The 24,710-nt window shown below is 43.1% G+C and overlaps 3 protein-coding genes across 3 annotated transcripts; 1 reads left to right on the plus strand and 2 right to left on the minus strand.

Moving 5' to 3' along the window:
- Window positions 1-277: 277 nt before the first annotated feature.
- pes (pescadillo) lies at window positions 278-6,784 on the minus strand. The gene is made up of 15 exons (XM_029162502.3): window positions 6,621-6,784; window positions 6,325-6,404; window positions 6,066-6,219; window positions 5,308-5,417; window positions 4,898-5,069; window positions 4,685-4,774; window positions 4,307-4,423; window positions 4,025-4,102; window positions 3,609-3,698; window positions 2,545-2,675; window positions 2,314-2,439; window positions 1,793-1,977; window positions 1,099-1,244; window positions 839-1,006; window positions 278-599 (listed from the first exon to the last, which is right to left on the minus strand). Exons 1-15 carry the CDS (start codon window positions 6,642-6,644, stop codon window positions 525-527), a joined length of 1,746 nt encoding a protein of 581 aa, XP_029018335.1. The 5' UTR covers window positions 6,645-6,784; the 3' UTR covers window positions 278-524.
- Window positions 6,785-6,900: 116 nt separating this feature from the next.
- p2rx2 (purinergic receptor P2X, ligand-gated ion channel, 2) lies at window positions 6,901-12,186 on the plus strand. The gene is made up of 12 exons (XM_029163665.3): window positions 6,901-7,414; window positions 7,681-7,816; window positions 7,921-7,992; window positions 8,077-8,152; window positions 8,220-8,316; window positions 8,978-9,058; window positions 9,196-9,349; window positions 9,535-9,665; window positions 9,750-9,840; window positions 9,917-9,982; window positions 10,104-10,181; window positions 10,328-12,186. The coding sequence occupies exons 1-12, from the start codon at window positions 7,248-7,250 to the stop codon at window positions 10,424-10,426; spliced, it is 1,248 nt and encodes a 415-aa protein (XP_029019498.1). The 5' UTR covers window positions 6,901-7,247; the 3' UTR covers window positions 10,427-12,186.
- Window positions 11,607-24,428, minus strand: pole (polymerase (DNA directed), epsilon). Its single transcript, XM_029163664.3, has 48 exons — window positions 24,114-24,428; window positions 23,862-23,997; window positions 23,702-23,782; window positions 23,575-23,619; window positions 23,409-23,501; window positions 23,135-23,289; window positions 22,900-23,044; window positions 22,730-22,810; window positions 22,526-22,633; window positions 22,327-22,437; window positions 22,134-22,219; window positions 21,906-22,025; window positions 21,654-21,786; window positions 21,445-21,558; window positions 20,919-21,131; window positions 20,728-20,835; window positions 20,501-20,629; window positions 20,313-20,415; window positions 20,045-20,191; window positions 19,818-19,963; window positions 19,559-19,707; window positions 19,381-19,473; window positions 18,858-19,160; window positions 18,547-18,742; window positions 18,238-18,452; window positions 17,871-17,973; window positions 17,697-17,777; window positions 17,502-17,624; window positions 17,217-17,426; window positions 16,931-17,143; window positions 16,688-16,831; window positions 16,462-16,602; window positions 16,216-16,369; window positions 16,025-16,131; window positions 15,764-15,940; window positions 15,414-15,637; window positions 15,051-15,271; window positions 14,765-14,969; window positions 14,417-14,590; window positions 14,208-14,333; window positions 13,686-13,818; window positions 13,405-13,603; window positions 13,192-13,323; window positions 12,857-13,050; window positions 12,511-12,711; window positions 12,244-12,369; window positions 11,958-12,047; window positions 11,607-11,877 (listed from the first exon to the last, which is right to left on the minus strand). The coding sequence occupies exons 1-48, from the start codon at window positions 24,176-24,178 to the stop codon at window positions 11,755-11,757; spliced, it is 6,876 nt and encodes a 2,291-aa protein (XP_029019497.1). The 5' UTR covers window positions 24,179-24,428; the 3' UTR covers window positions 11,607-11,754.
- Window positions 24,429-24,710: the final 282 nt, after the last annotated feature.

Below are 24,710 nucleotides of genomic sequence, written 5' to 3' on the forward strand. Positions count from 1 at the left end.
GAGCCGCCCGGCCTTTTGGCCCAAGATCGAAGCAGCGCGTCACTGGACGGGCGTGTTTAAGACCCAGTGCTGGGTGGACTAATATGCCATGATAATATGACAGCCATAAGATGACCTCAGCCTCAGCCCACTGAACATTCTCTTTCATCATGTGGGGAACAATCCACTGTTAAAACATGTTCTGATCCACAAATGATGGAAAGGTTATCAAAAAAACTGTTTTGAAGCATCACTAATACTGGTGCAACAGCTCAACTCTATCCATTGAACGATCACAGGACTTAATAATGTTTTTATTTTAAGATTGAGCACATTTAAAATTGGGTGAAACAAACACTTTGAAATACAGAAGAGTTTATAGAAACAAAATAAAGAGTTACTTTTACACCACAAATTACAGCCTGCTTTTTAGCTCTAAATACGCAGTCATCAATGCCACCACCATTATGGTGCAGCAAACCTCACACAGGGACACGTCAACCTGCGGTGCACTGTAGATTTGACACAAATCTGCATGGGACCAGTTACTTTCTGGCTTTTTTCTTCTTGGCTTTTTCAGAATCGTCGTAGGCTTTCCTCTTGGCAGCGAGCTTGTTAGCCTGTGGGGAGAAAATTAATGCAATGAATGCTCTACACCAGCTTTTAGGGGTCAGCAGTTGGTCGCTCTCACTCAACACACAATAGCATTAAACATTTTCAGCCTGAGATAAGATGCATCGATGAACGATGAAAGCATTCAATGACAAATGCAATGGTTTACCAAGTTATCTTTTGGCAGAATTAAGCAAACAGTCTAATCTACACGTGAATCCACGCTCGATAAAAACATGGCACAAACCTCTCTGATTTTTCGCTTCTTTCCAAACATGATCTTGTCGTACAGGTACTTCTCTCTCTTCTTCATCATCATAATGGCAAGACGTTTCTCCTCTGCTTTCTCCGACTGCTCCAAGCGCTCCCGGTTCTGGACTTTCACTTTTCCGGGCGTCACTGTTACGTTCAAAGACTAAATAAAAGACGCACAAGTCAATTAAGGTTTTAGTCAATTTAGTTTTTCTTTTTTAAAGAGGAAATTGGGTGTAAAACTAAATATCCTACTTTGCCCTGGGATCTTTGCTCTTCCATCTTCTTAAGATTATTCTCATCTGCATCTTCGTCGTCATCATCATCATTGTCCTCTGCATCCACACCCTCCTCCTCCTCCTCCTCCTCATCATCATCTTCCTCCTCTTCCTCTTGTTGGGCTATATTTTAAAAAAAGAAATTATAAATTGTAGAAATTAAAGAAATTTAAAGTTAGTCTTAAATATAATATATATATATATATATATATATATATATATATATATCTATATATCTATATATCTATCTATATATATATATATATATAGATATATATAGATATATATAGATATATATATAGATATATATATAGCTATATAGATATATATATAGCTATATAGATATATATATAGCTATATCTATATATATAGCTATATCTATATCTGAGACCACCCGCGTAGGGTGAGAAGGGAGGTTTTTTTATATATATATATATATATATATATATATATATATAGATGTAGATTAGATATATACACACACACATACACACAAAACTAATTAAGACTCCAATTTATTACTTGTGCAGTTATTTAGAGAAATACCATTATGTAGTGCAGCTATGTGTAATGAGGGTAATTTCATTAAATCCCAAAATCCCTCTTTTGGTCCAGGGTTTCTAAACTCAAACGTATAAAAAGTTTAGGTGGAAAAATGAAGGCACTTTTACCAGACGTTTCTCCGCGCTGCAAGGCCATGATCTTCAATTTTTCGGGTGGAATGTAGTCGCCATCTTTCTCCTCCACAAATGGAGAGAGGTGAGGCGGAAGAGTCACACCAAGGAAGTAGTCCTCCACTGGCAGGAGGATTTTGGCATTGATGCAATCATAAACCCACTGGGGCTGAATGTAGTACCTGCACAACAAGGCAAGCTTAAATAGTCTCTTATGACAAAACCCGTTTCATTCATTAAAATGAGGATGGCACTCATGACTGTTTTTAATTAGCGGAAAACCACATGAGAAGCATAATCTATTCAAGGGGGTCCTCATTAGAGTATTGGCAGGGAAAAAAAACAAAAGACAAAACAGGGTCAGCCAAACACAAAAAGCTGGTTGCCATCAAACTGAAATAAGTTTGTAAAAAGATTTTGTAATGTAATTCCTATAATTTTTGATTAAGAAAATCTGAATAAAATGACAAAGAAATAAAAACCGAGAAAATTTACTTCAAAAATTTAAATCAACTTACCTGTTGAGGTACCGCTTGTCTATGTTGGGTCTGTCAACAATTTGATGTGTAATGGTCTCATCTGTCTCCTCATATGTGCTCCCAATGGCTACAGACTTGTCCCAAGAAACCTTGCCGCCAAAACACCTAACAGGCAGCAGCAGTAAACAAAGAAGAGCAGAGAGCTTCGCTTGAGCTTCATAGAGGTTTTCTTTCTTTCTGGTCATCAGATTTGCTTCAGGTTTCACTCACCCAATGACAAAAGCCAGTGACTCTCTGGGCACTTCTCTGTTGACAAAGAATTTGAGCCCCTCAAAAATCTTTTTTTGATCTTCCAGCTCTTTCTGTTCCTTTTCCCGTACCTCCATCTTCTCCAGGTCCTCCTGAAGAAAATTAGAAAAAAGAAGTTCCAGTATTTCACATTCATATGGGTGAATTACAGAATTACATTTTAGATGTATTCACTCATTATCAGAGATTACTTTGAGTTTTCACTTGGGAAGGTTTTGTGAATGAATCCCCTTTGTTTGTGAAGAAGAATGCCAGGCTAAGATCGATAGATAGCTTAAGGGTGTTAATGAACCAAATCTGGTCCCCAACAAATACACACAATGCCTCAATGAGCAGTATCACTTTTCAACCCACAAAGGGCTCTAAAACAAAGAAACACATAAAATCTGCCAAAACTACTAGAAATTATGTGATGCAATTTTTAAAATGCCAGCAATAAAACAGTAATATTCATTCAAGGAAAGGTGGACTAGTAAATAATGTCAGTATCAACTTCAACCAAACGTATCAAGGAACTGATCTAAGGAACTTAGTACTTCATTTCTACTATGTTATGTTATGTTATGTTATGTTATGTTATGTTATGTTATGTTATGTTATGTTATGTTATCTAATGCCTGCATTCATTTTCTCAAAGCTGGACAGCGGTACAAACCACCATCAACCTGTTATCTGGGACATGGAAAGCAGAGAAGTAGATCAACATTGCAAAATTCAGATACCCACCCTTACATTGTATATATCTGACATGTATGAATGCTGCTCTACACAAGTAGACCAGGAAATCACTGACAACAACAGCCTAAGGCTGCAATATGAACCTTCAGGTTCTAGGCAAAAATTTCCCTGGATAGTCTCTAGAGAAAACCGTGTTTCTAGTTGAGAACCTCTTCAAAACAAGCTACCCAGGGTAAGAGACATCTCGTCTTTAGCAACCTTCACCTCCTGTCTCACACCGTTACAAGGTGTAATTCGCTGCATGTTGTTTTCTGCATTTTGATCTAACTTGGTGTTTGTCATCTTACCCCTTCGACAGGAAACTGGTCAAGTTGAGCCTCCTCCTCTTCTGCAGATGAAACCACTCGGGCTAGAGTGGCACTCAGAGCTGAAAGTTTCTGCAAAACCAGAAACAAACAAGATTATAGCAACAGCCGCTAATTTTCTTATTTACATATAGAATTACAAATAACTGATAAGGACTACTAGAATAAGACCGGTATGATCTCTACACTGAGCTTGAATAAAAGGGAAATGTCCCTACAGCACAGTATTGTGGGGACAGTGTCATGGCACACACATAAAATTTTTAAACTGCTCAGTATTTTCTACACATTGCTGTTGTGATGACACTTTTTGTAAAATGGGATTTTCTTCCCACTAATTCTCTCAATTATGCTAAATATACTTAAATGATTAAAGACCCACAGTTCAAGGGACTCACCTCCACACTGCATTCGGAACCCATAGCATAGTCCTCCTCATTCTCCTCCTTTAGCTCCAACTCAGATTTACTGTCAAGCTGCAAAAAGGAGGACAACATTAGCAGAATAAAGGTGTGGTAACTGATGAGAGACAGAAATCATTCACTGTTGATGAATTAACCACCAGACATTGAATACTAACAATTATCACTAGCACTGAAACTACATGAAATATAAAAGTTGTTTAATCACAATTTGCAATTAAATGACAAATACAGTGGGGAAAAAAAGGTTTAGAGTACCTTAGGTGGGTAAACCAGATTTATGGAATGGTAGAGTTTAAAGTTGATAAACCCAAGGAGTGTTGTGTAAAACTCTGTGAAGGTTGCCATAACTCTGTAGTCAACATCTGTTGGATGCTGAAACAAAAGGTATAACAGAGTTTCAACTTTGACAAGAAAACAATAAGCACAAACATGTATTGTTATAATCCCTATGGAAGCTCCAATAGCTTAGGGAACACAACAGTAACAATGAGAAGTGAGCAGAGCACAGCTTTGTAATTTATGATGAGCCAAATATTGACAGAGCTGTGTCACCCCTTGGAGTATTCCCATTATAACAAAGTGACAACCTGTTTATTAGCCACTAAGGATTACGTTTCATCATTCTGCACTTACATCATGGGAGAACTGGTATGGCACGAGCCATGTAACAAGCTGTCCCATCACCTCAGCCTGGTAATATATTCCCTTGATGGAGAGGAAAACCTATCAAAAAACAAACACGATAACAGAGGTCAATGAACTTATCTCATACCAATATGCTCAGGATTAATTATGCTCATGTCAAATAAACAAAGCAGTCTGATAGGGAGTGTAAGCAGCCTTTACCTTTCTGAGAGCACGAGATACGATCACATAGTTCATCCACTCCACAGTGAGTCGTCTGCACAGCTGGATTGTCTGCACGTGACATTTTCCTGTTCGGGCAAAGGTGGAGAAGAGGAAGCACATGCAGAGGGCATCATCGATATCACGAAGAGCATCAACAAAGGTGGGATACCTGCCGCAAAAAGAAAGACAGTAAGCCACCTTAATACAAGTGTTCCTTTAAGTCTCTAATTGAATTAAATGGCGTTACATTATGTTTTTACATTAAAAAAGACATTTGTTTTTCCTTTGTTTTTAAAAGCATTTCCTAGAGTTACTCAGTCAGTCTTCCGAACCCACACGTGGTTTTAACAGAAGTCGTCAGCTCATTTTCCTAGACTGAAATTTGAGATTATAATAAAATGTCTCACCGTTCTTTGACTATGTGGTCCAACTTATAAGTAGGCTTGTTGCTTTTCAGTCTTTGTGCATCAGAATATTCAGACTTTCCATAAGCCTTCTTAAGTCTCCGCACAAATATCTGATAAAATAGAGGTAATTAGAACATTTGGGAAAAGACATTCAGACACAACTGCCCTAGCTTTAGATGCTGGAAAACCTTTATGATACACCTGGCTCCTTGGTTTTCCTCTTCTCCACTGATATACAACCACTGCATTGCACGTCATTAACTTTGCGTTTCTGTACTTTTCCACTGGTATTGTCATCCTCTGAGCTGCATTCCTTCAGTGTGCAGTTGCTGGCCCAACTGCCGTGCCTATGCTATGTTTACTGCCTGTTGTTGTTCTTTGCCCCTTTTATCTCTTCTATATTTCCTCACTCCAACCAGACAACACAGAAATGGTAAATGGTCCCGCACTTGTATAACACTTTTCTCTATAGTGGTACTCAAAGCCCTTTAACATGGAGTTTACATTCGTCCTTTTGTGCACCCTGAGCCTGGTTCTGCTGGAGGATTCTTCTTCTTCTATTTTGCATTCTGTAAGGTCTTAACCCTTACTTTGTAAAGTGCCTATATTTAACCTGTGTGAATGTGAATTGGTGCCATATACATAAACTGATCATTTGAAATTGATGCATATGCCATGAGACTTATGCCAACATGTGCTAAGTGTTCACACAACAGTTTGATCTGATAACATAGTACCGGTAAAATATGCCTGTATACCTTGTACTCTCTGAATTTGCCAACAATCGGTTCATGCAAGAGAAAGCGGATGTCTTTGACCAGGTAGAAGGTTCTTGGTGCTGTGGAACCTTTGTTGACCTTCTTCTTGTGTTTGGGCTCATGAGGGTAGATGCCCTTTAGGATACAGAGACGCCTGACAAAAGAAAACCAGAACCGTTAGTTGATTCAAAAGTTTTACATTAGTAAAACATAATAAGTGTCCGTTTAGCTTAGCTATCTCTCAACACAGCAGTGTTACCTGAAATCTGGGAGGCTTAGTTGTAACTTCTTCCGAGCTTTATTTCTTGTGATGTAGCTGGTGGCTGAGCCCCTCTCAAACTGCAAAAGATCACACGAAGCATAAACAAACAGTTTTATTTCGAGCTTTTGTTGTGAAAAAGATCAGCCTCCGTACGCTCAATTGTACCAAAAAGGGTTCATGGTTTGAGAATAACGTACTTCAGCTAGCTTGGTTGGCTAAGTTAGCTTAGCTTACCAAATCGCCATCGGTGTTAACGTATCTAAGTCTGATATTAGCCTGACATCAACTCCTACCTTTTTCTTTTGAAGTCCTCCCATTTGATAGGATATCACAACCTTCTGTAAATGTAAATAGATACAAATTAAGCACTTGACATATGTACACAAAACTAGCCACAACCTCACGGCCGATGCACGTGTCGTTGGACATGCGCAGAGGAGACCCGCAGGAAGCAGGTCCCAAAGCTGGCCTGTGTCTGCCTGTGTAAAAATAAAAGCAAAACAATCAATCATAATAATTAATAAATAAAGTATATTAGCACATTGCACTAATTGAGAAAACATTATGTGTATTATGCGCGATTGCATACAGTATTTCTGCAAAATTGACAATTTGAATCCTTTGACAAAACGAGAAAAGTACAAAGATTTTCAACCTATGTATGAGCATAGCTTTCTGTGCAGATCAGTTTAATCAGATTTAACATAATAATAAATCCAAACACAAATCAGAATGTACTATGCATGAGTCAAGTCCATCTGAACCCCACCCCCTTTCCATCTTCCTGACTCTCATTGATGTCAGGGATGCTTGAGGGAGATGCAAACTAGGAGCTGAGTAGGAGCAGAGATTTGGAAATATATATATTTACACAGTCTGAAAAACAAAGAGATAGCATAGAAAAAACTGCATCTGAGGACATGTGTGAAGCATTTTATAAGTTCGCTATGGGGCTACGTGAGTTTCTAAAGGACTATTTTCTGGGTTTCTGGGACTACGAGACCCCAAAGGTGATGGTGGTTAAAAACAGAACTTTGGGAGTCATTTACAGAGCTGTTCAGTTTCTTGTGATCACCTATTTCATCTGGTAAGACTTTATGAAAATTTAAAACATTTATTTTAAGCATTGTTTCTTTATGACTTGCAGCAAAATATTACATTTTAAAATGTAAAAAATGTTCAATAATATAAAAAATGTTTTTGTTTTAGATCTTCGGTGACTTTATGTTTTGTAGTTTTGTCTTTTCTTATTTTCTTGGCTTCAGCTCAAAGGGATTAACAGACTCAGGCTAACATCAAAAGTCAAACAAAAAATGTTTAGTTATTGCTTCTGTCTGTTTGATCTTTCCAAAGGTATGTCTTTATAAGTCAGAAAGCATATCAGGAGAGTGAAAACCGCCCTGAGAGTTCAGTTTACACTCTCATGAAAGGAATAGCAGCTCACGGAGATGACATCCTGGACATGGTGGAGTATGCTCAACCCTCAGAGGTAGGAGGAGAACACAGCTGCAGTAAAACAAGAGACGTTCTCCTACCACATCAGCATCGTGCTGCAGTACACGCAGCTGAGTATTACTTGTCATGTTTTTACAGGGTGGTGACGTTATTAGTACAATCCTGAGGAGGGAAGTCACGTATAACCAGACACAGGGCACTTGCGCTGAGGTGGGAGCACAACAAAAACACAACTACACAATTATGAACTATAAGTTGCAAAGAAGTCAGAATATTTGTTTTATTTTATTTCAGTCTTTCAACGTTGACAATGTCAACTGTACGACTGACTCTGACTGTGTCCAAGGCGAGGTTAACTTTGACGGCCACGGTACTGTTTCAGTTCTCACAGAATTTGCCTGAGTTTTGGCAGATTTTTATCTTATATCTTCTTACAGGAAGAAGAACTGGCCGATGTGTTCCGTACTACAACCACACCTTTAAAACCTGTGAGATCCAAACGTGGTGTCCTATCGAGGAGTATGCAGCAGTACGGTAAGGCAGGTGATGCACAATCCTGTGAAGCAGCTATAAAAGTGATGAAGTAAAAAAAAAAAAAGGCATTATAACATAGTGGTTTATGACCCGAGAGTCACAAAACAAAATGTCTGCAGGAAAAGATGGATGAGGAAACAACCCTACGATACCCTAAATACACTAATGATTATTTGTGGTGTGGTTTTAAATTTAAGCCTAAAATGAACTAACATGGCATTTAAAACCTGAGGCATTAATTACTTTCCTGAAATGTGTCATTGAAGTGACTGCACATATCAACTTTTGGTCCTTTTACTTCAAGGATAAATAAACATTAACTGGACATTACTTCTTGGTAACCCTGGTCTCTGCCCATTTTGTCCTTCTGCTTATGCATCCCTGGTTAGACCAAAGGCATTAAAGCTATTTAAGTAACTAATTACTAAAATTGTCTCAGAAGCCTGAAGCTAAAGGTAAATCTTCAGTTCACATTAAGGTCAAAGTTAAATGGACCGTCACATTAGCCACATTAGCGTCATACAGACAGATAAATTGCTAAAAATCACTACTTGACAATCCGAAGAGCAACACTGTAGTGGTTGCTATAGCAACTCGACATATATGAGAGAGCAGCTGAACAAGACGAGCTACTCTGATTATTATCTGATGTGTTCCACAGAGAAACAGCTTTGGTGGAGGCCATTAACTTCACAGTGTTCATCAGGAACTCCATCCACTTTCCCAAGTTTAAAGTACTGAGGTACACAAAGACATGCAGACACACACACACACACACACACACACACACACACACACACACACACACTCACACACACACTGGAAGCTCGTCTATAAACTGCACAGACTCAGGAGAGGTGCCGTTGGTGTCGTTGGCAGGGGGAATATCAAGGATGCTTCTAATAAACGTAACCTGCATAAATACCTCAATAAGTGTCATTACCACGAGGAGAAGGAGCCCTACTGCCCCAACTTCCGTTTGGGCTTCATTGCAGATCAAGCGAGGGAGAACTTCAGTGAGCTCTGCAAAACTGTGAGTATGAAAATATGAGACACAGATGAGTTATAAATACTTCTAATTACAAAAACATTAGCACATGGTTAAAACATAAGTCTTCATACGCACAGTAACAAGCGCTGGTGTTTTAGGAATAGCTCCTACTTCAGCTATGATTTTACAGTAACACTTGTCCTGATATCTGCGCTCGTTGGTCTCAGGGGGGAGTGATTGGGGTTTTCATCAACTGGAACTGCAACCTGGACCTGGACCCTTCAAACTGCAAACCTACGTACGCCTTCCGTCGGCTTGACCTCCGAAAGGATCAGGCCAACTCTGGCTACTATTACAGGTGAGACACCAAACACACGCAGTTGTTTAGAATTGTTCAGTAGAACTGTGGTTCCCAGTTTGTGATTTCTATGTGATTGTACAGGTTTGCCAAATATTACAGTAAGGATGGAGTCGAGTCTCGGACCCTCATCAAGGCCTATGGCATGCGTCTGGATGTCATAGTTCATGGACATGTAAGTGTAAAAACCATCACTACTACAAGTTATTATGGGCTCACTGATAGTGTGGTATTCATATTCTTATTTGCAGGCTGGAAAATTTAGTCCCATCCCAACCATCATCAGCACAGTCACCGCCATGACCTCAGTTGGGATTGTGAGCTTTATCTGTTACTCTAATATTAAATTATCTTCTGTTAAACACTGGTATTTTTGGGCTAAAGGAAACCTGAATTGGTTTAAAGTGACAACTTGTGATCTTTGAATTTGATTTCTAGTGTACCATTATCTGTGACTGGATCATGCTGACGTTTATTGACAAGAATGAAGTTTACAGTGAGAGAAAGTTTGATGAAGTGAGTAAATTGTGTCTTACTGATAACAGGTTTTGTATCCGGTAGAATGAACTCAATAAGGCTTAATTTTCAAAAAGACAAATGAAGTTAGTAAATTATTCCAGAAGTAACTACCACATAATAAGTTTGGCATTTGATCTCCACAGATTGCCAAAGAACCTCCAGTGCCCAAGTCCACAGAGCTGAGCTACATGAGCAGCTTCGGCTCAAACCACTCAGACCTGTCGGACGGCGTCCCACTGTGATGCTGCCTCGGTAATCGGTGAGAGTATGAAGACTCTAATCCATCCGATGACCGTGGCACATCTGAGGCACTTCTCAGGTGCAACAGCTCAGTGACAGACCAGCGCCTGTGCTGTGCTGCTGCTGGATGGAAGGAAACGGACAGGGACAGGCAGCAAGAAAGATGGATCACTCTTCTTAAATTCTAGCTAATCCAAACTAATTTGTTTATAGCAAAACATACTCGTCAGCATCATGACAAACGTATTTACAAACCATTGAAAGTGTCCCCGTGTGCTGTATCCATTTAACCTAAATGCCAGACGCATTATGCTGCTGGTGCCTTTGTAAAATCTGCATTATTACAACCCTGCACCGTGTTTAAAGATGCTGTGACTCATCTTGTTTATCTCAACCTGAGACGATGCAGGAGGAAACCACAAGGAGACAAATGAGCAGAGCGTTGGATTAGTAATCAAATAACGCACACATTTCCCATAAAATGGTTCCTCTAACAAGGTTGTGGGGGAAGTGTGAATCCATCTGGACGCCTGAGAGCACTACAAACGTCAGCGGTTAAGAAAGATTTGAGACTCCAGCGTAATGGGCCGATACCTGAGATGATGGATGCACAATGGACCGTTCCAGTTAAGAAACAGTGTTGACACTGAGAGACGAAATAACATATTAGTCAAGACAGTGGTTGTTTTAGTATTTTGCTAGATTTGCTGTTTGATTAGAAGATTAGAAGCTAAAGAACTGTAGTGCTGTAGCCTCACAGCTTTCTTTCCTCCTTTTGTCAGTCGACAAAAGGAGCCTGTGTCAGTGAGAAGCTCTAGAGAGCCAACCTAATTGTGCCTGAGCCAGTCTGAAATGTGATTATTCGTCTGGGAGATGAGCAGGCAAAGTGAGTCATGAGATGGGCAACGAGGTTAAAATGATGGAGGTGCAGCACAAGTTAGGGTTATTGGAAGCCGCGCTTCCCTGAGCACCCTGTAAGACCACTAAAATACTCCGCTAGCTAAAATATTCAAACTCTCAGATGTAAACAGGAGGCTATTACAGTACATTTTTATGCAAACAGCAAATGAAAGGGTGAATGAAGAAAACAAGCCCCCCAAAAAACAGACAGTAAGCACAATATGTACACAGATGGTAACTTTAATTGTTATAAAAGAAAGGATCCAGACCAAGCTCAGTTACATTTAAAAAAATATTTATTAACAGTAAAAAGTAGACATTCATAAACTTACAAAATTTAATATGGCACAATCACAAATCCCAACACCCAGTAGGTCATTAACAGAAATAATGCTGGATGAGTGTTGGACCTCTGTGGCGGTGGTGACTTCTAGCGAGAACTCCGGCTGATCTGTGGACTCATGACGAGCAGCCACTCAATGGTCTGCTCCAGGAACCTCATGTTGTAGTGGGATGCTATGTTCCGAAACACTGCAATCTGCTCAGAGAAGGTCTTCACACAGGAAAACACAGGACATATATATGAGAGGAGAACAGATTCAAACAAAGACATGTCACATAATCAATAGAAACCTTGGCTGAGAAAGTGAGGTCAAAGTCTCCGGCACATCCACAGTAGAGGGGCATGTTCGCTTCCTTCACCCCTTTACATTTGGCACAGACCTACAAGCAAGGGAGACATTATGTTGAGATGAACACGGGTACAGTAATTGTGGCAATTAACTATATCATAGCAACCAGTTACTGTAGTTAATTTCCTCCTAGGTGATACTGATAATAAACTAAATATTGCTCAGAAGAAGGTTTGCTTTTACTGCGTGTCCTACTTTCGTCTTCCTATTTGACATTTTGGACTCACTAGGTCCTGCAGTGTGTAGCTCATCAACTTCTTCTGCAGGGCTTCAACCAGAGCCATCTCAATAGACTCAGTCTCATACTGGGCCTGGCAGTTAGAGCAAAACCACTGAGGCAACACAGATCCATCCTAAGAACAGAAGCGGTTTTCACATTTAGACGTAGACATGAACAGATAAAGCCGTTTAAAGGTCTTATTTAAAAAGGCCGCATCAAACAGCAACCACCAGTGCTCTGATCAGGTTCTGCTCTCCTCTCGCTCGGCTTGTACCTGTGCCACAGATGGGTCCTTGCAAAGGTCAAGGTCACGGCAGAAATTGCAGTGGTGGCAGATGACTTCAGGCAGGATGTACGAGTTACACGGGTCACGAAACTGGGCATCCTCAGAAAACTCTCCTACGTCCACAAGACGCAGGAGGTCTCGCTTTAGTTTGTTCACCTGGTTCACTATGTTGGCATCCAGCGAAAGCACCTGAAGTGAGAGAGGAGGGTTTGAAATGTCAAGAACAGGTTCATCAGCTGCAAATCCTGACAAAAGTGATTAGTGTGAGAAAGAAAACAATTGTAGTCACTGATGTTTATTACTAATAACTTGGCATGCGATCATATACATGTACCTGGCAGACATATTTAATAAACTCCAGTGCTGGGTTGTGGAGAGGCAGGTGTGACCCAGGCAGGACGGGGAACATCTCAGAGGGCTGCGTCACATTCCTGGTGCCGGTCACCTTCTTCTGGATTTTTTGTGTGATGGTGAAAAAGTTCTGTGTGAGCTCATTGGACACATACTCCTGGGAGAAGGAGATCATTCCTGCGAGGGAGGGACAGTTTTAAAAACATTACATCTCATTAGAAAAAGAGCAATAATACCTCAATAGGACTAAAAGCCTCCACGCACAGGTGTAAGTTAAAAAAGCCTGTGGTGATATGAAGCAGTGAAACAGCAGCTTACCAGGAAGGGCACTTAAGTCCCCCACTGCCTGCTGGGTAGCCTGGCTGCCTCCACGTCTTTTGACTGGAGTTGCCCCAGGCACGTTACGTCTCAACTCCTCTTTCATGCTGTGGTAAACCGCTGCAATGTAGGCTAAAGAGGAAATGTGTTTGAGGTTAGAAAGAAATAAAAAGACATGACAATTTGCTTTGTGTGTGTTTTTTTTCAATTTACCTGACACAATCATTAGAAAGTAATTCTGGCAGGAGGCCGTTTGAGGGAGGTACTGCATGATGTTCCAGTTGCTCTCAATCAGCTCCTCTACTTCATCTGCCCCCTTATCACCATCATCTTCCTCAGCATCTGCTTCCTCCTCTTCATCCTCACTTCCATCTTCCTCCCCGTGTCTGTTTTTGTTCTGTTTAGCTCCTTCCTAAAAAAAAACAACAACCACAGAAGCTCAGTGTTGGTCTACAGTTTGGTTAAACTAAATGAACTGTTCCAGTGTGGAGTACCTCTCCATACAAAAGGCTGGAGGGCAGTTTGCCCTTTACACCACCATAGTTGGCTGGGTCCATCCACAGCAGGAACTCCCAGCACCGGGAGAATGAGATCGATAACGAGTGGAAGATTTCCCTGGTGTGTATGCTTGAAGAGGACAAACGGAAATATTCAAAGTAAATTATCATTCATTTAAAAATTTGAAGGCGCTGTTTTGGTTCATAAGGTCAGAGGTTTTCACAATATTGTTCAATATTTTTACTGTATATTGGCCTAAAGTCAGAATACTCTTTTTCCTCACATTAGTTTAATGGATTCTTACCAGCAATAATGACTTTAGACTGATTTAAGATGGAGACCACAATGCCACATCAGAACAACCTAATGTTTTTGTGAGTTTTACTGACAGTCTGTTTACACAGCACCTTTTTCATTCATTGCATTTATTGTATGGCTTATACAAAACTTTAGGTAAAATCAAAGATCTCTAAGGGAGGACGAAAGTTCAAGGATTTGTAGCAGGTCAACATGCCGACCTGTTTGTGATGTATTCGACGTAGCCAATGGCATCATCTATCCGTCGTTTCTTGGTACACAGGATGATTCTGTTGAAGTTTCCGTAAACCACAGTTGAGCCAAGCCGTTTGAACTCGGCAACCAACCTACGAGGAAAACAGTAATGAAGAAAGATCGGCCCAGGACACCTGGTTTAAACGTTGGCGTTGCAGTCTTGCGTTGCTCTCACTGTAAGAAGACTTTCTTCATCATGTTGAGCAGAGTGCGGTGCAGCGCTGGGTCATAGAGCAGAGAGCTGGGGGAGCGCAGCCAGCGGTAGAAGTGCATCACCTGGTTGTCGGCATACACGTTGTGGTACTGAGTGATCTCTCTGACCCATCCCACCACCATGCTCTTCAGGATCCTGCTCATGCAACACAAATCAGCTTGTCAAGCAAAACACTAGATAGAAAATGTGACTTTCTTCCTCAGATATTGAAGAAAACACTAAATTCCATGCTCTACTCTTTGTCTCCCCTGACACACCTCACGTAGATAAAATTAGATTCAATGGGAATGCACCATAAATGCTACACACCTGAATATGTTGGAACACAGAGCCGTCTCATCGTAGCTTGCAAGGGCACTTGCCCCTTGGTTTCCCGACATCATGTCCTCCAATGAGGCCTGTTGAATGACATCAAAGCTGACACCCAGACTGGATCCACCCTCCATGTCGTTGACGTGATGTGACTGGAGGATCGTGTTCACCGCCAGACTCTGCAAATCCAGCTCCACGCAGACTGAAATAAAACAGGAGAACTCAAAACTTTAGCTTGCTCTGAAACATTTTGGTTTCCAGTAAACTCCTGATGCTGACTTACCTGTGGAATAGCATCCTTGTGAATTAATCTCCACAGAGAGCCTGTCCTCACTTTCCATGACCAGGCGACTGTCATCAGCCTCTTTTCCTCCGAGGTCAGGCCTGGCCGTGGGCGAAAGCCACAGCAGGTGGTTGTGCTTCCGTAAGTGTCTTGCCAGGAACAAGTCAGAACCAAATATAGACACATCCTGAGGCAAGTTCCCCACAGGCAGGTGATAATACCTGAAAGCGACAGTCAAACCCTAAGAAGTCAATAAAACCATGCAGTCCACAAAAGGAATATGGTAAGTTAAAAAGCAGAGGCAAAGACAGCATGTTAGACAAATCTGGGCCTCCAATATGGATTCAAGCGTTATGCTCCTACCTGGCCATATCAAAAGCTTGAGACAAGCAGCTGTCCAGGTTGAGGTAGTGTCGGATCATGCGCCGCGCCCCGTGGCGTTGCCAGTCCAGCACATTATAGCTGATCTCATCGACCACATGTACTGGAACAGCTGGGAACTCCTCCAGCACTGGCATCCCTGCTGCCAGACGCCGCAGCTCCCAGTTTGACTGAACGGCAATGAGGGTGGGGCCCCGACGCTCCTCCTGTGAACAGGACACAAAATGGCAAACGCTCACTGAACTAGTCATGTTATATTACAGTAGATGTTCTGGTAATGCTGTCGAACAAGACATCAAGGCTCTACTGTAAGGAGGAGCAGTGGAGCTTACCTTGTAGTTTGACAACATGCGCTGCAGTGCACGATAAATAGCCTTGACATCGTTCTCGGCGCGGACCTCGAAGTTGTGTTTCTCCGGAGGCAGGAGGTCCTCAGTCGTCTTCTCCAGCAGAGCAGCGCGCTCACCGGTGTAGAGGTTACTCAGATTGGGCATCTGGTTGCTTCGAACCTAACAGTTGGACAGACAAACAATCTCTAGTAATACACTTCATGAGAGACGAAGGCTGCGGCATGAAAGTCGTGCTATTCTTACTGTGTCCAGGACAAAAACGCTGGCTTTACGCTGAGACGGAATGAAGAGGCCAAAAAGAGCCTTGTGACCCTGGCTGTGATGATACAGATACATGTGGCGAACACTCCCTGAGGGGGAAAAAAGCAGACATGACATAGTAACGCAAACCTCGCCTAGTTCTCTAATTAGCAGCTTTGACGTGACTATCGTACCAGGTTCCAGGTAGCTGAACTGAGCCAGCGACCTCATCTCCAGATGCTCCAGATCGAAGGTGTCTGCTTCTCGGCCGGCCAGATCCCTGACAACATGCTTATTGACCATGCACATGCATCCGAGCTGCACCAGCGCTCGAAACAGCAAGGGGACCTGACGGAGGAAAAGGCAAAGGGGGCACGAGTGGGTCAAACCTGGCTGCTACCGTCACAGTATTTTATGAATCGACCGGCAGCGTCCGGTACCTGTGTTTCATAGACTCCCTCAATGTCCGGTGCAGAGAGGTCAGCGTTGATCTCGTTGATGTGCTCCTGGTACATGTCCTCCGGCACACTGTACTCGTAAAGGTAGTAGACCGCATTGGAGCGGGGCAGCATCCGATTCACCTGAAGATTAAAAAAGAGCAAAATTCAGATGCTTCAATATTTTTATAGAAACGTCTGTAACTGCAAGGTTTTGTTCCCCACATACCTTTTTGTATGTGGCGCCCTCTTCCTGTTTTGGGACTTTCTGATTGACATAGAAAACGCGTGGTATGTTGAGCTTCATGCAGTGGAGGTCATTTCCAATCACGGCCCACAGTTTGTACAGACCAGGGTGACTTGTCTCAGCGATCTGAGAGGCAGAACGGCAAAATCCGATTATTAGTTTGGATGCGAGAAAGTGTTTCAGAACCTGAGGATGAGGATGATGATGAGGATGATGTGACTGCACCTGCACAATTTGCCACGGCATGTCTAGAATGCTGCGCGCTGTCCTGCGAAGGAAACTCCCCAGGCCGGTGGTGGGACCATCGCGGATCACTCCCCCGCCTACAGGGTGAGCTTCGCCATCCAGCAGCCTCCTCCTCTTCTTTCTCTCCTTCCTCTGTCTCAGCTGCAGCTCCCATTTTTTCTTATGGTAGCGGAGCCACACTAGACGCTCCTCCTGGAAACACACATTTCTTGAAGCCGTAGCCCATAACAAGGTGTACAACCTGTGCTTGCTGCTGCTCTCCTACCCGCGTGGTCCCCATGGGTGGAGGCGGTCCCAGGATCTCTCTCCAGGACTGGGTCAGCTCGACGTCCTGAGACTCCACCTGGCTGTCCTCCCCTTGGGAAGCCCGTTTGCGCTTGGTGCTGATGGGGATGGCTGGCTGCAGGGGTCTGGCAGGCATTCCAAAGTCCTCTATGTCTGCGGCCTGTCCTGGTTCAAGAGGCTGATGGGACACCTGAAACAGAGGAGGACATGTGAGGAAGAACACAAGCAACAAGGTGCTGACTCTAACTGAAGAGGATCAAACTACCTGTCTTTTGCCCTCGCTGGTGAACAGCTCGCTGATCTTCTTTTGCTTGTAAATGTCATTTTTTTCCAGGAGTTTTTTGTGAAGCCAGTCTGGATGCCTTACTCTTGGTACTGGATTCTTTACCTAATGATCGTTAAAATTAGTTCATCTGCACATTTTAGGCTGCACGGAGAGACCGGAAGTGTGTTTCTTTACCTGTTGCAGAGCTGCAGGGATGGTGATGATTTTCTGGATGGCACTGCCCAACCGCTCTATGTAATAACTCCAATCAAGGATCTGGAAAATCCCAAAGCACGCATTTTCATGTCAGTAGATCACAAAACCACACTCATACTAAAAGCTTTTTGTTTGTATGCTGTAAACACTCACAGAGCGGATGTCCAGATCATGCAGGCTGGGCATTTTCAGCCACTTACGCAGGAAGTGCTTTTTTACACTGGGCTCTGCTTGGAAGATGGCGAGAGGAATGGCTCTGATAGGGAACAACACATCAGTCAGTGTGAAAGCCAAGGCATTTACTTGTGGTAATATTACAAAGAGCTCGGTCTCTACAATTGACAGCGGAAGAGCAACTCAAATGTGGGATCGTTTCATTTAGTCCCGCTGCCACAGCTTTCATCATGATGTTGAAATGTCCCACTATGAACATGACCTCCAACATTAAGAACAGCAGTATTATTGAGCTACTTTATATGTATATAGCACTGTCTAATAAATGTGTGAGCTGTTGTCCCACCTCTCTGTGACAGGGGAACCTTCTGGTTTTCGGGAGATGACGTAGCGACAACTCAGACCAGCATCCTTCACCATCTGGTCTCCCAGGAACTCTGCCAGTCTCTTGGCTGTGCTGATGGAGGTGGACTTCTGTTCTCCGTAGTCCTCGAGCTTCCTGGACATGGACCGATTCTCCGAAATCAGGTCAAACAGCTCGGCATCTGGCATGTTGGCAGCCTGGAGAAAAAGGAGCGAGATGAATGCATCAAAACAGAAGCACAACAAACAAACTAAAACTAAACCTGTTGCTCACTAAAGCCTGTTTTATTACCTTGCTGTAAAGAACATCCAGCCAGTAATCTGCCACTTTGGCCACTGATGCATAGACCTCCTCCAGAGTGGTACCTTTGAGGAAAGCCTCAAACACGGACGACTGAAAAATCTTAATCAGCTGGAGCTCTCCTCTTCTCTTTACTTCGAAGCCCTTTAGCTCAGCCAGAGAGCCGTCCTCATTAAACACAGCATATCTAAAAATAAAAAATGGGGGAGAGAAAACCTTGTAATTCCTTCAGTTTATTATCGGCCTGTTCTCTATAGATTAATACAATGTTAGACTTATTTCAAGAAAATAAAAGCCCACACCTCTTCTTTAGCTTCTTCCCCTCCTCTTTGGAGGCAGGCAGGATCATCGCCAGGTACGGCCCGTCCACCTCAAAGAAGATGCTGTTCTCTGCCCTGATGTCGTAAGTGAGGGACGCAGGTTCGACCAGCTCGTGGTACTGATCATTGGTGAAGCCCTCCTTCACCATAATGTTCAGCATGGCTCCTGGGTAGGAGATGGTCACCTTGGGCTTCTTCTCATTGCTCGTCTTCACCACAAAGTTCTCAGGGAAGGTGTTGGGGAGAACGCACCAGATTCCATCCGTGTCCAACTCCAGGGGCCTCCTGAAGAGCAGGAGTTAAATGTATGATTAAACATTATAGCAAAGCATCAAACATATAATAGACCAAGCAGGTCTGAAAAATCCTGTTTATATTAGGTTATAGTAAAATAAAACAAGCCTCACCAGTAACAACATCAAAGCTTTGGTTAGTCTGGCTAACTGTAAGTGATGTACGTTCTATGTTTCTGTAACTACATATCTCAGTCTTAACAGGCTCTCACCCTATTTGTTCGATGAGCTCTCTGGCCTGAGTGATGATGTTGGCTCCAGTGAAGCACACGATGCCAGCCATCTCCATGGAGTACCAGCGAGCCCTGAGGGAAACGCAGGCAGCATCAGCTTTGCGGCACACTGTCATTTATAGATCAGGCTTTGTGACATGCAGGGCTTGACCTTTACCCTTTCCTCATGACGTAACCATAGAACGAGTTCAGAATGCACTTGTGAGCCAGTTGTAGAGACTCGTACAGGATCTCCATGTTTTTGCAGCGCTTCACCTCCGCAGCGTCTCCACTGTCCTGCGCCGACGACAGTTTCTTCTTCCACACCTTCAGCAAAAACAAAGGATGTAAGTATATAGGAGAAATAGACTTGAATGAAAGTTAAATACACACCTGTAATTATAATGGAATAACTTTTTTTTTTTAAATCAACGTACCTTGTGAAGTCCTTTAAATTCATAACGCCGATCTCTGAAAGCTCTCACTGTGTCGACATAGAAAGAGTTTTCTCTCTGACAGATGGTGGTGACTCGCTCCTCCAGCCGGGTAACGTGAATCTTCTTATAGGCCTTCTTGCAATAGTCTGTGACGAGACATGTGGACAAGCTATAGACAGTGAATCACAAAAGAGCTAGACTAAAACCAAGACTGGGGAACCAAGTACCTGCCAGGCGTTTCTTCTCGTGCTTGGCCTGCTCCTCTCTGTTCAGCGTGTGAAAGGCTCGAGGCGGACCGTTAGGAAAGAACGGTGGGAACTTCTCAGACTCAAGTTGCTGCTGGATGCGGTGGAACTCACTGCGGCTGGCAGGCACTGCAGACCGGGATAACTCACTTTACTACATATTGAGAAGCCTGACAAACAATCACTTAGGACTTTTATAACAGGTGACAGGAAATAACATACATCTGTATCATTTCATATTTTGACTTACTGATTTCCCCTCTCCACTGCCAAGCCATCCTCCTCTGACAGGCGGCACCAGGTTTGTTAAAGTCACAGGCAGCACAAGTGGCCTCATCAACCATAGCAGACGGCTATAAGAAAGAAACATACATGACTGAGCATTGTGCTTCTTCAGACACAGTTCTTCTACTTCCACGTGTTAATATTGCATTTTACCTGTAGGCGATTGGTGAGAATGATATTGGGGTACATCGCCCCCACATCCAGATGGTAGATGAGAGGGCATTCAATTCTGTTTGGAACCTCTTTCAGGGACGTCAGCTTCTTTTTGATCTCATCACAAACCTGAGAACACCAGAGATGTTTTAAAAACTCTCAAAGAAACTGTGAGATTTCTAAAAAAAAGCCCAATATTGAAACACATTAATAACATAAATTAACACCTCATTAAAATTTGTGATTTTCTCCAAAGGGATTTTCTCTTCTTCCTCAACAGCGTGACGCATTGTTTGCTCAACCCTCTGCAGCAGGAAGTCAAAGGCAGCAGGATTCTATCAAAATAAAGGCAATAGTGTGATGGGCAGAAGAGGCTGTAAAAGTAAACACTTCCATTTAAGCGCTAAGAGTGTGGCACCATTTTGAAACGGCAGGGGATATCACTGCGGAACACTCCGGACTCAAGCGCCTCCACGTGGCCGCCCACGTAGGTCTCGGAGTCCAACACGTGGCCGTCGTCTGTCAGTTTGTTGAAGACCTGCTCCTGCTTGTTGGGGAAGACGATGTTGGCGTGGAAGGCCTGCACCATGAGCAAGGCTTCGCACAGAGTCCCAGAACCTTTACGCAGCACCTGACAACAGAGGAATATCACTAATGACTAAAGACGCAGGTTATAAGTTTTGGATGAAACCAGTTTTAAACACGCATCCTTGTACTTACATCGAAGTACACTGAAATAATGCCCTCCCTAGCCCCTTACCCTAAGCATCACAGCTAAAAGAAGACCTCTAACACTTGCTCTAATCCGAACCAAGACTCAATTCTAACCTCAACCCTAAAATCACATCTTTACCCTCAAACCGGCTTTCAAAAAAGTGAGGAATTTCCTCAAAAAAATATGTCTTTTAGTTCTCACTTTGATGCAAATACAAGTATGTACAAACCTCATCGGGTTCCATGGGGATTATAGTGCACAGTGCAAAGATGAAGGGATGAACATATTTCATGTAGAGGTAATAAGTGGCCACAGCATCTGACACAGAGTATGTCGCTAAAGTCTGCAGGAATAGAGAAAAAAGGTAAAAGTCAACAAGAGTGCTTCTTTTGTTAAAACATCTCATTTGCTGCAGACACTTGAAATTAATCTCTGTACCTGCGGTTCTTCAGTTGCCATGCGGCTCATGTCCTCTGGGTCCAGCTCTACTGGGTCATAACCCAATTTAGCCTTTGCTGCTGCCTTCAGGTTATGACTTCCCACTGGCAGGTAGCTGTCTCGTTTTACCCATCTGACGCAGAGGAGGAACAGGTTAGAGAAATGACGCTGGAAAGCAATTAAGCCAAACCCCTTGGTGCGTGTGTACTCCCATCCCCACTGTAATCATTTCAAAGTGTGCCAGACACAGACCTTAAGCAGTCCATGTGGATGGCTTGACTGGACTTGTACTCTCCCTGACTGTCCTTCTGGAAACCGATCTCCCGGTACATGCTCAGTCCATGGAGGCCAGCCCGAGTCTCAACAAAAGGCCTTGACATAATGGAAACATAGTAAGAGAGATGGAACACTCACATCACAGTACGCTGGGGAAAAAAAGAGCATAAACTGCACTGACGCATTACGAAAACAGCAGCTCACCAGTCGAAGAAGTCGCCGTTGTACGTTACAAAGATGTTTGGCTTCGTTTCCTGAACGTGATCAAACCACCTCTGAATGAGAGCCGCCTGCAACCGGGTCATCGTACCACATGTCAGTACACTGACCAACCCACCCAGCACCACCGTTACACACGTTTTATACACAATGCATTGGGCATCATGCAGCTACATACCTCGTTGTCCTCATTAAAAATAGTAAACGGCCCTTCGTATTCAGGTTTGGGAGTGAACTCAAAATCCTCAATGTTCTCAGAGACGATCTCTCTGTTCGTGATTAGAAATCCCTTTAAAAACATTAATATAGTTAGGACAAAAAAAAAAAACCCAAAACACTAAATACATAATGTAAACTTCTTAATAAATAAAACTCACCTGCCCATCTATCATGTAGGAGATCATCATGATCTGATCAGTCTCTGCGTCGGGAAATTTTAGTGGCAGTTTGGTCGTCTCAATGTCAAACGCCAAAACAACTGGATCCTGGAAGAAGGTGAAACGGGGTTTTTGGAAAAATCACTCCAAGGTAATTATAGTAGAAAGATGTTCTGCGACTACATGGACAACAAATGATCGTACCGGTCGCTCCACGAGGTCGTCTCTCCGTACGATCTCTGGTAGGTAAGCGCTGCCTCTGTATCGAACGTTGTACCAATGAGCCTAAGACGTGAAGACAGCAGAGACCACAGCTCTGAGCACAACAGTGCTAAACGGCGCCTCAGACAACGAAATGACAGATCTCTCTTTACCACGTGGATCTTCAGGTCGATGGACACTCGGACGTGATAGGGCACGTCGTACTCTCTCATGTCCACGATGTTGTCTAACTGGTCCGAGATACTCTTTGACATCCCGTCGTCATCTGCTGTGGTCACGTGACCGCCTGACAAGGCGCTGGAAACACATGCACAGATGTTCACAGTTTAAGAGAGAGCGGGAAATGGCTGATAAATCAGAGCAGCAACCAGTTGGAATAATGGGTACCTTGATAACATGGAGGTGTAGGTGTCGTTGGACTGCTCCCTCTCCCTGTTCTTTCGCACCGCGGGGGAAATCTCACGCTTGACCTTGACGAGGTCGTCGACGGTGTTGAACGACAGCTTGATGTAGTTTCTCTTGAGCCCAACTAGGTGGTTTGGCTGAGGGGAGAAGACAGGGACATTAACAATGAGTGACAACACTGATCAGATTTATTGAGCGTAATATCTGCTGATCATTTCACCCAACACTTCAGCATGTATTACTTGGGACATCTCACCAGATCTAGGTCCTCTTTTGGGACAGTTTCCAGCTTTGCCACTTTTCCTTGAAACTTCTTAGACAAGTATGAGATGACCTCTCTCTCGCAGTTCTGGAAGTAAGACCCTCTTTAGTCCAAGAGTGTTTCAACAAAATTACACCTCACTAAATGGAAACACACTCACCTTTTTAGTGGCAATGTAAAAATATGGCTTAAACGGTAGAGCCACCTGCACACAGAACACACATCAGAACAGGAACGATCACCTTTATTTCAGTCGCTTCATGTGTCACAGAATTGCGTTTTCCCACCTTAAACCTGCTCCCGTCCTCCTGAATGAAGTAGTAGTCCACAACACTGACCATCCTCTTGTCTTCATCCAGGATCTCTGCCTAGAAATGCAGAGGGGTAAATGAGTGTCCGCTCCTCCCCTGCAGCCCTTGAGCTGGACTTCGCCCCGCGGCTACTCACGGGGTGCATGTTGATCAGCCAGCCCGTTTTCTCCCCGGGCTCCTTCATCCTGTCGAAACCGAAGCGAGCGTCCATCTCGTCCGTGAACTGGCTGCGCTCGAGCCGCTTGAGGGCTGACATCGAGGATCCATCGTCCCTGGTTCAGACGCACACAACAAACACGCTGAGGGTTTCTTTGTTTGTGACAGGACAAATTGCAGACGCTGGTGTCAGTTAGTCATAGTTGTCCACACAATCTGCATTGTTACTTACTGGGTTTCCTGGTCTCCACTTTGTCCGCGGTCAGCTCTGTACCTTCCACTGTTCTGCAGCACCATTTTCTACCGAGGTGTCCGCAACAATTAATAACAACCCGCTAGGATTTGACAATTCTCAGAATGAAGCCGCATTTAGAAGTTATTTCAAACGTTTCGTCTGTCACTGTCACTAACGCAGCTTCTGTTTTCTTAGTTTGGCGCGTCGCTGCCGTTCCCGCGAGAACAGCTCAGCGAGGAGAAAACACAAAGATCGTTTCCTCGAAGACCAATTACTCGCACCAAGACGTCCTGCTTCGCACAGGCGTCCCTATGCTGCAGCCAGAAAGCCTCGGACAAAATAAACGTAAACGTGTTTACAAATGTTACAAATAAATACACATTGCAGTTAGAATTGGGATAGCTCACATCAGATAGATAGATGCGCAAAATTCTTTTGTTTCCAACTTGACAGCTTTCAGTCTAAGTATATCTCTATAGTTATAGTAGCATATATAATTACATTTGAATTTTGTTAAATTGAGTGATAAGTGAATGCATTAGTGATTAAATTCATTTATTTGCATTAAGGCAAAAAACATTTTTTAACAAACTA

The sequence above is a fragment of the Betta splendens genome, chromosome 9 (assembly GCF_900634795.4).
Source record: "Betta splendens chromosome 9, fBetSpl5.4, whole genome shotgun sequence".
In the NCBI taxonomy this organism is placed as follows: domain Eukaryota; kingdom Metazoa; phylum Chordata; class Actinopteri; order Anabantiformes; family Osphronemidae; genus Betta; species Betta splendens.

What these genes read in the sequence shown, in the direction of transcription:
- pes (XM_029162502.3), bottom strand. Translation starts at nt 6,644, where the DNA reads ATGGGAGGACTTCAAAAGAAAAAG. An exon ending in GTTCCGAATGCAGTGTGGAG is followed by an intron (nt 3,699 to 4,024) that starts GTGAGTCCCTTG and finishes CTGGTTTTGCAG; the next exon opens with AAACTTTCAGCTCTGAGTGC. An exon ending in TCACTGGCTTTTGTCATTGG is followed by an intron (nt 2,440 to 2,544) that starts GTGAGTGAAACC and finishes GCTGCCTGTTAG; the next exon opens with GTGTTTTGGCGGCAAGGTTT.
- p2rx2 (XM_029163665.3), top strand. Translation starts at nt 7,248, where the DNA reads ATGTGTGAAGCATTTTATAAGTTCGCTATGGGGCTACGTGAGTTTCTA. An exon ending in GGTTAACTTTGACGGCCACG is followed by an intron (nt 8,153 to 8,219) that starts GTACTGTTTCAG and finishes ATCTTCTTACAG; the next exon opens with GAAGAAGAACTGGCCGATGT. An exon ending in ATGTCATAGTTCATGGACAT is followed by an intron (nt 9,841 to 9,916) that starts GTAAGTGTAAAA and finishes TCTTATTTGCAG; the next exon opens with GCTGGAAAATTTAGTCCCAT.
- pole (XM_029163664.3), bottom strand. Translation starts at nt 24,178, where the DNA reads ATGGTGCTGCAGAACAGTGGAAGGTACAGAGCTGACCGCGGACAAAGT. An exon ending in ACGACCTCGTGGAGCGACCG is followed by an intron (nt 22,634 to 22,729) that starts GTACGATCATTT and finishes ACCTTCTTCCAG; the next exon opens with GATCCAGTTGTTTTGGCGTT. An exon ending in AGGGCGCCACATACAAAAAG is followed by an intron (nt 16,603 to 16,687) that starts GTATGTGGGGAA and finishes TTTAATCTTCAG; the next exon opens with GTGAATCGGATGCTGCCCCG.